Below are 12,603 nucleotides of genomic sequence, written 5' to 3' on the forward strand. Positions count from 1 at the left end.
TTAAACACAAAGAATATACATTGTGTTTATGTAAACTACTCAACCTTTGTAGTGCCATGAAAATGAAGGGTTGGATATACTATATACATTGTACTCTGGCTTCAATTTCAAACCCTAGCCAGACATATCCAGTGTGGCATATTTCTTAAAGAAAACTAATAAAAAGAACTTGAAAACTTTGAGTTTTAATGATTAGAACAAAATAAAGGGTAAAATAAATAGTACCAAGATTGACTTTTTAGTGTAAAAATATGATTTTTTGTTAAAATGAAAAGTACCGGGAGTTTTTCATTAAAGTTCCTTATTTCTTATCATTCCTTTCCAATCCGAAATGTGCTATGTCTTGTCAATTAAAATCAATATATAGGCATTTATAATAATTTCATTAATGGGGTAGATCTGTGACACAATCATTTTTAGACAACTTTTAGCACATGTTTTTATAAGGACCACTCTGTAATGTGTTTTAACGATTTGAACTGCCTATCTTTTGGAACATTATTCATTGATCATCCTTACAAAAAATTAGACAAATCGAAAACCATTAAGACATACTATTTTACAAGGAAACACTAAACCCTTAGTCCAATGGTTGTATAGTTTCAAATTTAGGTGTTTTTTGATGGATAGATCTTTAAGAAAAGACCTAAAAAATAAAGGATTTGAATTTTGAAATACATTACTAAGTAGGCCTTACAAATAATTATGTAAAATATTATGAAATATAAGCGGTGTTACGAATCCATTCCATTCCTTTATGCTATTAATTGGATTAGTTATAAAAAGTCCACAGGACGTGACACTTTTTGACTTTAGCTTTCAAGATAAATCCACAAGTCGAAGTCTAAGTATGAATATACATATAAATTATATAATATTCATGAATTTTGGCATATATTGTACTTTCTCCAAAGTATTCGGGTTTTCAAATCTCAATATTCAAGCCATGCAGGACAGTATGCAATACAAAACTTTTGAATTTTTCTAAAGCTACAAGATTTATTTGTAACAAACTTGACAATAAAAAATACCTCCTTATCTATAACCATTTTGGCATACGCTGCTAGATGGCCAAAGTTTATAATGTTTTAAAATTAGATTAATCAACGTCGCAGTTATTTTTATTGTCTATTTATTAGAAAACATATCCATGTTTAAGAAGTATATAATGCTGTTACAAGTGAAAACGTTATATTTACATTACCATACTAGAACATGATAACAATCTAAAAAAAGACATAATCGAACACGAATAATGCTCTTCTGGTAAAAATAACACAACTTCATTCCAAAGTATAATAATTGTTCGACCAAAGACCTACATGGGATTTGTAAGCTTGTCTCACCAAACACAATTATGAAAAATAATTGTTATATATAAGAAGGGTTCTAAAATACGTTAGATACTAGTCGGGCTGCGGGATAGAACCTAGCGTCTAGGCGGAATAGGCAGATTTAAGTAAATTTATTATATTTCGTGTAAATAAGTGGCTGTTTATATTTAAAATATATATAATATAGAATGACATATATATTATGAAGTATTGGAACATAATGAAAACATGGGGAACAAACATATAATGTAAAATTCATTTAAGTATTCAACATGTTTCTTACAATTTATTGAAAAAAAATAAATTTTATCTATTTTTTGTCTAAGTGAGTCGCAACCTAGGCGGGTCTAGGAGGGCTAGGCGGGCGCCTCAGTAGGTCTAGGCATCATTTTCTTAATTTTCAAATGTATAGGCATTAATCGAAATGGTGGTTAGCCGTCTAAATGGGGATTTTTAGAACAGTGTATATAAGTACTTGCGTCATCAATTATGGAAGCGGATCCTCTCCAGGTCCCTCCTATCCGAGTCCTCTGAATCTTCAATGAAAAGAAGTTGTGATGGCAACAATGGCCATGGAATCCTCCGCCTTGAGATATGTCGCGATGGTGTTGACAGCGAGAATGTTAAGAGAGGCACCAGGCACGAATGTCGGAGGAGACGACTATGTCGTCGGAATCGTAGTTGAGATTGAAGTTGCTGCACCCAATCCCTTGACCTTCCTACCATCACCACTCACCTCCCTCCCCCTCCCACCCCAATTCCCACTGCATATTTTCCTGACTTTCAACCCCTCCCGTTTTCTTATGGTTTTGCTTTGTTGATCATCGCTGGACAAGAAAGCAAAGAGAAATAGTGAGAAAGTTGAAGAGAAAAGTGATTTCAGCTGCACGATTTTACGGGAACGGTTGAGATTATTTAATTCTAAGGGTCCGGATGAAAAGGATCTAGGATTCTAGAGAGGATCCAGTTCCGTCAATTCCATTGTTACACCAAAAAATATATATGTACCTACATCAAAAGTAAAAGCTATATAAGTAAATTAGAATTCTTTTTTCTTTTTCTTTTCACTAATGCATAACTTTTTATCCCTCTGATTAAATAAATATAGGTGCCTAATAAATCAAAATAATCGATCTCTCCTTTTGCTACATTGTTTTCCAGCGAAGAGATCATATAGTTACAGCCCATTGAGTGCTGCCACACTTTATATATACATAAAAATATCTAAAGAAAAGAAACAAAAATATTTAATTATATAAGAAGGATGGGTAGGAAAGAGACACATCATGAACCGCACGGACCATTAAGTCTAATCCCATTAATTAAAACTTTTAAATGCCCCTCAAATCCTTGCTTCAATTGAATTAATTAATTAAATAAATATAAATCACCTCCAAAAGACACTTTATTTAAGTTGGGAAGGTGAGTAAGTTCTCAACTCGACATTTGGGTGGCGGGAAAGGCATTTTATTTCTTGTACTTGATTTTTGGAGGAGAAATTGTTGGTGCTCTCTTTTTGTGATGGATTCTAATTAGCACTAACCCTCCTGCTTAACTTTTAATTACAATCTTACCATTTCGAACACTAATTAATTAATGGGTTCTTCATAAATATGCCTCCCATAACTCCATCACATTTTTTTTCAGAGAAAAACTCTATAACATTTTAAAAATATTTTAAATTCTTGTACAAACGTATCTATAAATCTTGTTATCAATTAACGGATGAGCAAAGCATTCAAACCAATTGCAAGAAAATACCAAATCAACAAAACCCTTGTCTCACTACCCACAATAATGAAAGCGTTTGTGTTGTAATTCTCGCTTTTCTCTTACAAACCCTTTAAAATCCTATTTATAGCTATAATTTTAGGTTACAAAAGAAACTTAAAAACGTAAAACAGTAGGAAACTAGAAAAGAATTTGAAACTTGGAAATCCTATCGTAAAATCCGACCAATTGGGAATGGGCCTTGAACATGGACGGAGCTAGAAACATTTTTGAGTGAGAGCAACTTTGAATGATGAAATTGAATTGAAAATTCAATAAAATGTTACCAACTTTTGTCCAACTATTGGTGTTTGAAACTCTAAAATTTGGGTAATTAGTGTTTAGAAAGAGTGAGATAACATAAAAAGTATAAAGTATGAAAAAGTAATTTATATTTTTAGTTAGAACAATTTTTCATCGTACAAGAAGTTGACAGGAGGCAACTGCCCCAAGTTCATGGCCTTGAAGATATTAAACCGACGGGCTAAATTGGCAAAGGGGTTTGTGCCTAGCCAACTGGTCACAGAGAAATTAACTGCACAAGTACACCCAAGAAATCAATCAAGATGCAAATAAGTGAGGCAAATTAACTTGTTTCTGATTAAATGACACATTAGCAAATAGCAACCTAGCTAGCTACTAATATATATAAAAATAATTTTATATTCGTAGTATCTAATTTAGGATTCAGAAGCCTCTCGATTTTATAGCTTATTTAATTAAGGGATCTAAAGAGGTCGGATTTCACTTGGGAAAGAAATTTTTTAGTTGAATAATGTTATCTTGAAATAATTATACATGTTTGATATAAAAATAAAATAAAATATTTAGGGCATTTCTTATAATTCATTGTATCTTGAGTTCAATCATTTTCAAGTTTAAAACGTAATTTAGAGTCGTAATGCCGCTTTTAATGATAAAAAAAGAAGTTAGAAGTGAGAAATAGATATTTAATAATTTTGAAAATATACAGATATTTGCATTGGCCGTAAAAAAAGAAAAGAAATGTAAGATACGTAATTTTCTCATAGGATAGTGCTACACGCTCTTGTTAACTTTTTGCTATTGATTTTATTTAATTTATTCGATCCAACTACTGAAAATTGAGAGCGGCATATGAGAAGTAAAAATGATGTGTGGATAATACTACTCTTTCTCATATTCAAAAGAAAATGCGTGAAAATTCAAATAAATGTGAATTTCATTATCTTAAAGGATGCGACAGTAACGCAACAATTACCTCAGAAATTATTTATTAGGGTAACTTTGGAAAACTACTGTGACCTTGTCTGAAAGACAAGAGGCATGAGTCGAGCTGATAGGTCTAAAATAATATGATAAAATATTTGTTTTTATATATCAATTAGTGATGGTGAAAAAATGTATATATCAATTAGTGATGGTGATCCAATTTTTAGAATTAAACGCATACATTTCTCGTAGAAAATACACATTTTAAGTTTACATGCATTCTAATATTTGAAATTAGAGTTTTGCTAGGAACAATTACTCACCTTCCACAATCAACCATTGATAAGTGAGGTTTGCACTAAATTGCAATAAACAATCATTAATTCGTGCATGAACGACATTTGTTAACTTTTGCTTTGTTCGGTTGTTTTGTTGATTGCCATCCGTTTATAAGTGTGGGTGTTATAGTGGGGTCTACCCTGAGTTTGGCCAACTATCATCTATGTATACATGAGTTATATCTGTCAGTTTAAAATTTTAGCTACATGTTATGTATATTTCGATATTTTAAAAAGTTTGACAATATTCAATAGATTGTCAACAACATATTAATAGATTTGATCTTAATTATGTAGTTCCAACTCCTCACTCCTTCAAATGAAGAAAAATACACAATATAATGTTAACCGTTCATTTTTATAGTTTTATTTCTTGTTGGAATTTATGATTAGACAAAAAAAAAAAAAAAAAACAAAAATAATAATAAAACTAACAAACGAAAATAAATGGCAATAGAGGTAAAAAGGAAAGAGAAGAGGGGCAAAAGGGAGAGAAAGAGTATATCTATAAAGTGGAGAGAACGGCGGTGTGTGCTGTCCTTAACCGATAAGGCCGGTGATTTGCTCAAATGGGGAAGATGCAAACAACTCTCTCTCTCCTCCTCCATCTCTCTCATCTTCTTCCAGTGTTTAGTTCAACTACTACTTAATCCTCTCAAACCCCAGTTTCCATTTTTCTGTATTGAAACCTCTCCCTCTACTTTTCATCAATTTCCCACATTTTCTCTGGTTATTTTCTTACCCGCCAAACACCTCCATCAGCAACCCTAATTCGCTTCCGCCTCCCAACCCATCTCGAGTTCTCAGCTCACAAACAAATATGCAGCGTCTGTGAGTCTTTTTCTCGCTCAAAATTTCAACTTTCTGCGGATAAAGCTCAAATCTGCTTACTTTTTGTTTCTGGGTTATTCAGTTAATGGTGATTTTCTGAACTTTTCAGGCAGTCTGGATTTGTGTGCGAAGTGTAACTCTTGCATCTTGGGAGGAATTTAGGTCATCTCATCAGTCTAATCTTGATTTAGCTTAAATTTAGCATCTTTAATTGTAATTAGTGTTAATTAGGTTGTCATTAATATGGGGTTTTGAGTTTGGAGGTGGGGGAGAAATTGGGAAGGATAAAGTTTAGAGATTTTGTTCTGATTGGATGGGTTTTTTGCAGCAAAGGAACTGATCCCATCAAGTTTGAATGCGCAGATCTGAGAGCTTTGGATGCCAAAATCTCAAACTGCTTATGAATCTGCAGACATAATCACACTGCTCCATTTCTGCTGTCTGTACGTTTGTTTAAGTTGCAACAATCAGTGATACCTTGACACCTGTCTCTACTAAATCAAAACCCACAACACTGTTCAAGGTTTGAAATTTCTCATATTTTATTTGAGCTGCCAATTATCTTTTCTTTTATTTTATTTTATTTATTGTTTAATGTGTTTTATTGAGCTTAATATACAGGAGAGCACGAATACGTCTCGCATTTTTAGGGCAACAAAAATAAAATTGTTTCAGATTTACTGCTTCTGCTTGAATCTGAAGCAGAAAAGGGATTACATATTAATTCTGCTTTTTTTGGTTTCTAACTTAGGTTATATTGAAAAGCTCATCTTCTTTAAAAACCCTTTTGTTAGGTTTAGGCATTTAGTTTCTATTAGCTTGAGATCTCTGAAAGCTGGGTTTTTTGTGTGTAAATGTGTAGTGTATTTAGGCATCTGATCAACTGCTTTTACTTGCTTCTGTATTGTGATGTATTTTGGGTAAATTTTCTTACTTTTTCTTTACATTTATGGAATTAAAAATGGAAATGAAATATGAAAATTTACTGTTGGTTTTTTTTTTTTTTTTTTTGTGGCAGAGCTGAGAGACTGTGAAGGGTAAAACTGTGCAGGCTTTGGTTTGCTGCTTTTGAAAGCACACTGCAGGAACTGCAAAAAGCTTTCGAGAGAGAGAGAGAGAGAGAGAGAGTCTCTCGCCTGACTTTGACCGTGATATATCAGCACCGTAAAAAAGGCCTTTTAGTACTACACAGCCAAAGTACCCTCTCTGAATTATCGTCATCAATGCATAGTACACTGCAACCCCACCTCCTCCTCCTCCAGTCCTCCCCCTCTTTCTCTCTCTAAAACCACTCCCTCCGTCCCCCAAATTCAACCCCTTTCTTTCTCTAGAGAGAGCTAGTGGTGCAGAAGGATAAGAACGAACCAAAGCAAGAGAAAAGAAAGTCCCAAAATTGAATGAGTCTTTGTTTGAGAAAGGCATGAAACTACTGCTATGGAGGTGGAGGAGATACAAGCCAGCAACAAGTTCCCAAGAATCGGAAACGGCAGCAGCAGAGATCACAAGCCATCACCCGAAGACGACGACAATGAAGACCCATCATGCCTAGAACTCAAGAGGGACGCCGCCGCCACAGCCGCACCCGATGCGGGCAACCGTCTCCGCGGTTGGCACCACTCCCGCATCATCCGCGTTTCCAGAGCCTCCGGCGGCAAAGATCGGCACAGCAAAGTCTGGACTTCAAAAGGGTTGAGAGACCGGAGGGTCCGGTTGTCTGTAACCACCGCCATTCAGTTCTACGATCTCCAAGATCGGTTAAATTACGACCAGCCCAGCAAAGCAATTGAGTGGCTGATCAAAGCCGCCGCCGATGCCATCGCTGAGCTACCTTCTCTGAACAATTCTTCGTTCCCCGACACGCCTAAGCAGCTCAGCTACGAGAAGAGGGCGAGCTGCGAGCGTGGAGGGTTTGATTCGGCAGAGATTGAGTTCGATCAGAACTACAACCAGAATCAGAACCAGACTGGGAACCAAAGTCAGCACCTTTCCTTGTCGAAATCCGCTTGCTCCAGTACTTCCGAGACCAGCAAGGGATCCGGGCTGTCCCTTTCGCGCTCGGAGGTTCGGGTGAACCGGTCCAAGGCCCGGGAGCGGGCAAGAGAAAGAGCCGCCAAGGACAAGGATAAAGAAAGTAAAGAAAGCATTGAGTCAGCTTGCCAGCACAACATAAACAACAACATTTCCCAACAAAATGCTTCTTTCACTGAACTTCTCACCGCGGGCATCGGCACTGCTCACAACAACAACGATTCTCCGACCGCATCTGCTCATCATCATCAGCAGAATCATGGCGGCGGTGAGCCCATTTTGTTCCACAAGGCACCAGCACCAATGGATTACTTCAGTCCCGGGCTTCTCGGGTTGTCCTCCTCGGCCCGGACTCATCACTCGGCCGGATTCTCCAGACAAATCCATTTGGGGATGAACTCTATTCCGCAGACAATGTCGCTTGTCTCCCCGTTCAATGTGTCCGGGGAACATCATCACGGACATCACAGTTCGGAGCTTCAGCACTTCTCGTTTGTTCCCGACCTCATCCCGGTCACGACCTCGACGGAACCGGGCAATGGCGGTGACTACAACCTGAACTTTTCGATCTCTTCTTCCGGCGGCCTTGCTGGTTTCAATAGGGGGACCCTTCAGTCCAATTCTTCCTCTTCACCGTCTCTTATGCCTCATCACCTTCAGAGGTTTTCTCCCATAGACGGATCGACCAATGTACCCTTCTTCATCGGAGCTGCTGCGGCCGCAGCCGCGCCAACCATGGAGAATCACCACCACCACCACCACCACCATCAGCAGCACCACCAGCAATTCCCAGGTGGATTTGATCGCGGCTTGCAGCAACTCTACGGCGACGGAACACGGCATTCAGACCACAAGGGCAAAGCAAAGAACTGATTTGTCTGAACGATCAGTCAACCTATCAAAGCTTTTTTCTGGTAAACCTTCACCAATCTGATTTTCTTTTTCTTTTGTTTTTTCCCTCCAAATATAATATACATTTTATGCTTCTTACTTTTGCATTGGTTGGTTGCTTCTCTATTTCTGTGCTTTTTTTTGCCTCACATATGAGTAACTAGCCTAGCTGAAAACCTAGCTTATACATATGTGTGTGTATATCTACATATATAATTGTTAATTTCGCACAGAAGTAGGGTTTGCTTGCTTTTCTTGGTAATCATAAACAAGTAAGGCATTGGGCCAAAGGTTTGATGGAGATATATGTTTTTAATTGCAATGTTTTCTGTCTGCTTTTGAATCCTGCATGGATTGGAGTGAATGGGGGGATCGGCTGGTTGTCTCCTCGTTTGTTCTCTTGTTTTGGTTTCCTTCTCTCTTAGCATATGAGGTCGTCCATGGATGGCTGACAGGTGTTGGCATTCACCTGGCTCAGTCCATGTGGTTTGTCACTCGGAGGAGGCTTTTGCTTTTCTGGTTAGCTTTAGGATTGTTTAATTGTTCTTTTCTGCCCTTCCGTGCTGCGCCACACTGCTCGGCGGACTGTCGGCCTTTACTTGTATATAATTTGCATGGAGTTGTTTTTGCGAATTAATTAGCATGGTGAATAATATTGGAGAGCTAACTTTCAACTTTGTTTGCTTAGCATTTTAGCAATTAGCATGAGCCCTAACTAGCTAACTTTTTGGTTAAGGGATCCCAGGCCCGTAGGCAGGCATTTGCATTAATAAATTAAGTTGCTTCGATCTGTTTTCTCTCAAATGTTGAAACATTAGAGTACATGTATATGTGAAAAAAAAAAAAAAAAAAAATCCTAATTGTACAAACTTTGTAGCGGTTTTTGACACTCATTTTATCCGTTTCCAGTCCTATTTTTATGCTTTAATTTTACTGTACTCAATTACTAAAAACAAGGAACCACGAGCTGGTGGCTCAGTGGTAAATGGTGGATTACGAGGCTTCCTTATAACTAAAAAATGGAGGTCTCGGGTTCGAAACCCGCTACTAGTGTGGAAGCGAGCCTTGTGGCCGGGGGAGGCTAAAATGCCTTTGTGAGTCTTCCCAACCCCTGGAATAGGTGGATAACTGTGGCTTGCCACTAGTTGTCCCCCTTAAAAAAAAATTACTAAAAACATGGTGGATTGACATGGAGAAGAAATATGATAGAGGTTAAGGGAAAGGAGCAAAATATTTATAAATTTCGAACTAAAATATGTTTTGAATAGGTTTTTGTTTCGTTTAGTTTTATTAGTTCTCACTCATTTCCTCCTCGACTCTCTTCTCTACTCTCTTTCTTTAGTGATTGCATAAGAGTTAAACATGAATTAATAGTTGGTACGTCTGTTGTAGTTTGTTTCCAGCTCAAAAGTGTATACCTTTTTAGCTGTGAGATTTTATCATACAAGACCTTAGTTTTTAATCTTAGTGGAACATAAACTCTTAATTTATAGGTTGTTGAGATATTTCTCCGATGTGAGACCTCAGTTGCTCATCCCTGGCTTGCATTGAGCTACACCACCACAACTTCAACTTCAATATAGTTGAAGCTCCTCTATTGCCATACATATATTTTTGAGTAACAATATACTTTTTCTTCTTTTGAAATAAAAATTATTCAATCAAACATTTCCCATAAATCTGTGTTAAAGTGGGTCATTTGGGGATGGGAGACATGGATACAAAATTAACATTCATTCTTGTTAATATATAGTTTTTTGTTTGGTTGATTCCAACTTAAAATCTTTTAAAATACTATTAAGCAAGGGTAGTTGATTATTTTGAAATATTTCTTACTAATATGTTTACTTTCCAAGGGATTATTTGACAAAGAAAGTGCTATTCACACACTCATTTTAACCTCACACATCCTTTTTGACAATTAATCTTCAATCCATTCAATCCGACGGTCGAAAATTGAGAGGAGTATGTGAGAAGTAAAAATAGGTACGTGGATGGCGCTATCCATTTGACAAATGTGGTGACAGAATCAAATAACTGCCATTAATAGCAAAACTAATGCAATAACAAGTAAGCTTCACGTAATCAAATTTGTTTTTTTTTTCTCTGTTTTGTTTTGTTCTGTATTGGTTAGTGTTGCAAATTCTTGTTTTAAGATTTTCTCCGTCTCGTTCTACGTTTTGCTGAAACAGAACAGAATTTCATGAGATGCATGCTTAGTCAAAGGAATATTTTCGAAGTCCGTAGATGTTCTTGTATATATTCCAAGAATTCCTGTTCTGGATAACATTTATCTTTGTATCTTTGTTAGCAACACATACCACACACCTTAAACCTCAAACCACAAAACCACCAATAAACATAAGAACATAAATGACAATGGTATTTCCCAGGAAACAAAACCTCTCACAGTAGCGTCGTCGAAGCCTCGTAAGATAGCCGTTGGAAGAAAGATATGAACGTGTCGTCTTCTTCTTCATCTTTCCTGCATTCCTTGCTTTAATACTTGTACTGATGTTGCTAGTTGAGTAACTTCTTAGTCGGATAAAATTAAGCCTCATGGTTTCTAGAATTTCTTAGTCGGATCGAATTATCCTTGTAGTATTTCAAACCCTAGTCCATTTCAGCAGTGATCAATCCTAGGTAGTGTTTCTATTGCTTCATAGTCTGCCTTTAAAAGTGCGGTCGAGATGTGAACTTTGAGTTTATTACAAAGTGGCATTTTCCCTTGAGTTTATTGCAGGCTTTGTCTTATTTCAAAGTTGGATTTTTTAATTCATGCATGGTAATTGCAGTGATAATGTTTAATGCAGGAAACTGAAGCTAAACAAGTAGTGGTGGAAAGCTGTGGGGGGAATAGCATGTAGTTTTCTGCATCGGATGATAGCTAATATTTTTATCCTTCTGAAATTGTTGCTATTCCTGCTTTTAACCATTTTCCACTTCTATATTTTCGGATATATATATATATATATTTATCCGTCTCTGTGTGCGCAATAGCAATAGCATTGTCTGTGTTGAAGAAGATGTAACTGACAATTCGATTGAAGTTATATATTCTTTTTCTCTTTTTCTTGCTCTGCAAGTCATCTTCACTGTATTTGGTTATTGAAACATGCATGCTAAGTTGACAATCTTCAAATCTTTTATGTTGTGTTAGGCTAGTTAGTTGACTAAGGAAGTGTGCTCGCTTTTTCTCAAGGAAGTGTGCTCGCTTTTTCTCAGGCCAGTCAAATCCTCCTTTCATTTGACTAGTTCAGGCTTTTTACATTATATGTTTTGGTAATCGTCAAATCTTTAATGTTAAGTTAGGCTAGTTAGTTGACTAAGGAAGTGTGCTCGCCTTTTCACAGGGCAGTCAAATCCTCATCATTTGACTAGTTTAAGCTTTACATTATATGTTTTATATATATAGACACGCATACATATTTCGTCTTTTAAAAAGAAAATCTTTGCTAGTCAACTACGTTGAGGGCTGAAATATTTTATTTTGACCTCTCATTTCCACCCAACTTGTACGCATATGATTTATATGCATATCAAATGTGAAATAATGTAACTTGAAAATTAGAGCAAGTAGTGGAATTGAGATTATCTCTAGTTCTCAAACTTCGGCGCTGATAGACTTAGTTGTCTGGACAATTTAAGAGAGATGTATGAGGGAGAGAGAGATGAGGGTGTAGTGTTGTGTGTTTGGGGGGTTCTAGTGAGCTAATAGAAGCTGCATGATTTAAATTGAATGGTCTGTATTGCTCAATTTGTCATCTCCTGAATTTGAGATCAAGAGATGATCTAACTCTAGTAGATATGACATTCATCTTTAAGTTTGTTTAGCGATATTACTGGTTTGAAATTGAAACACAAATTTTCCCAATAAAGTTTGATGTTGGAATTCAATTGAGAGCAGGCCTCCCTTAAGTCTGTTACTTAGTCCCAAAAGTTCCTTAGGTGTACGAAGTAGGCCCAAAAGTAATAAGGCTTAAGCAACAGTAAGTAAGTGGACCCTTGTGTGACGGACATATTTTCTTGACTAGCTAGCCTCGCTTACATCTTTTAAGTGAAAAATTATTGTTATTAGTTGATACATCCATATATTGGATTATATTCTAGATAGGGCATTTTTTTCATTTTTCAACTTAGGATGTCGAAATGCATTTTTAGTTTGTAGCAGATGCCTCACCAAGTTTTGGAGGCAACTGAAACTAAAATAAGAACTAGAA

The 12,603-nt window shown here is 36.5% G+C and overlaps 1 protein-coding gene and 1 long non-coding RNA gene across 2 annotated transcripts; both read left to right on the top strand.

Moving 5' to 3' along the window:
* The first annotated feature begins 5,162 nt into the window (after window positions 1–5,162).
* On the top strand, window positions 5,163–6,794 carry LOC125476305. Its single transcript, XR_007257587.1, has 4 exons — window positions 5,163–5,464; window positions 5,574–5,626; window positions 5,828–5,987; window positions 6,483–6,794. It is a non-coding gene; the product is annotated as an uncharacterized LOC125476305 (long non-coding RNA).
* Window position 6,795: 1 nt separating this feature from the next.
* On the top strand, window positions 6,796–11,472 carry LOC125476304 (transcription factor TCP2-like). Its single transcript, XM_048582172.1, has 2 exons — window positions 6,796–8,406; window positions 11,197–11,472. Exon 1 carries the CDS (start codon window positions 6,899–6,901, stop codon window positions 8,363–8,365), a length of 1,467 nt encoding a protein of 488 aa, XP_048438129.1. The 5' UTR covers window positions 6,796–6,898; the 3' UTR covers window positions 8,366–8,406; window positions 11,197–11,472.
* The last annotated feature ends 1,131 nt before the right edge of the window (window positions 11,473–12,603 follow it).

This window comes from the organism of the source record quoted next, unplaced genomic scaffold, assembly GCF_019419815.1.
Source record: "Pyrus x bretschneideri cultivar Hongxiangsu unplaced genomic scaffold, Pyrus_bretschneideri_v1 Contig19, whole genome shotgun sequence".
Classification (NCBI taxonomy): Eukaryota; Viridiplantae; Streptophyta; class Magnoliopsida; order Rosales; family Rosaceae; genus Pyrus; species Pyrus x bretschneideri.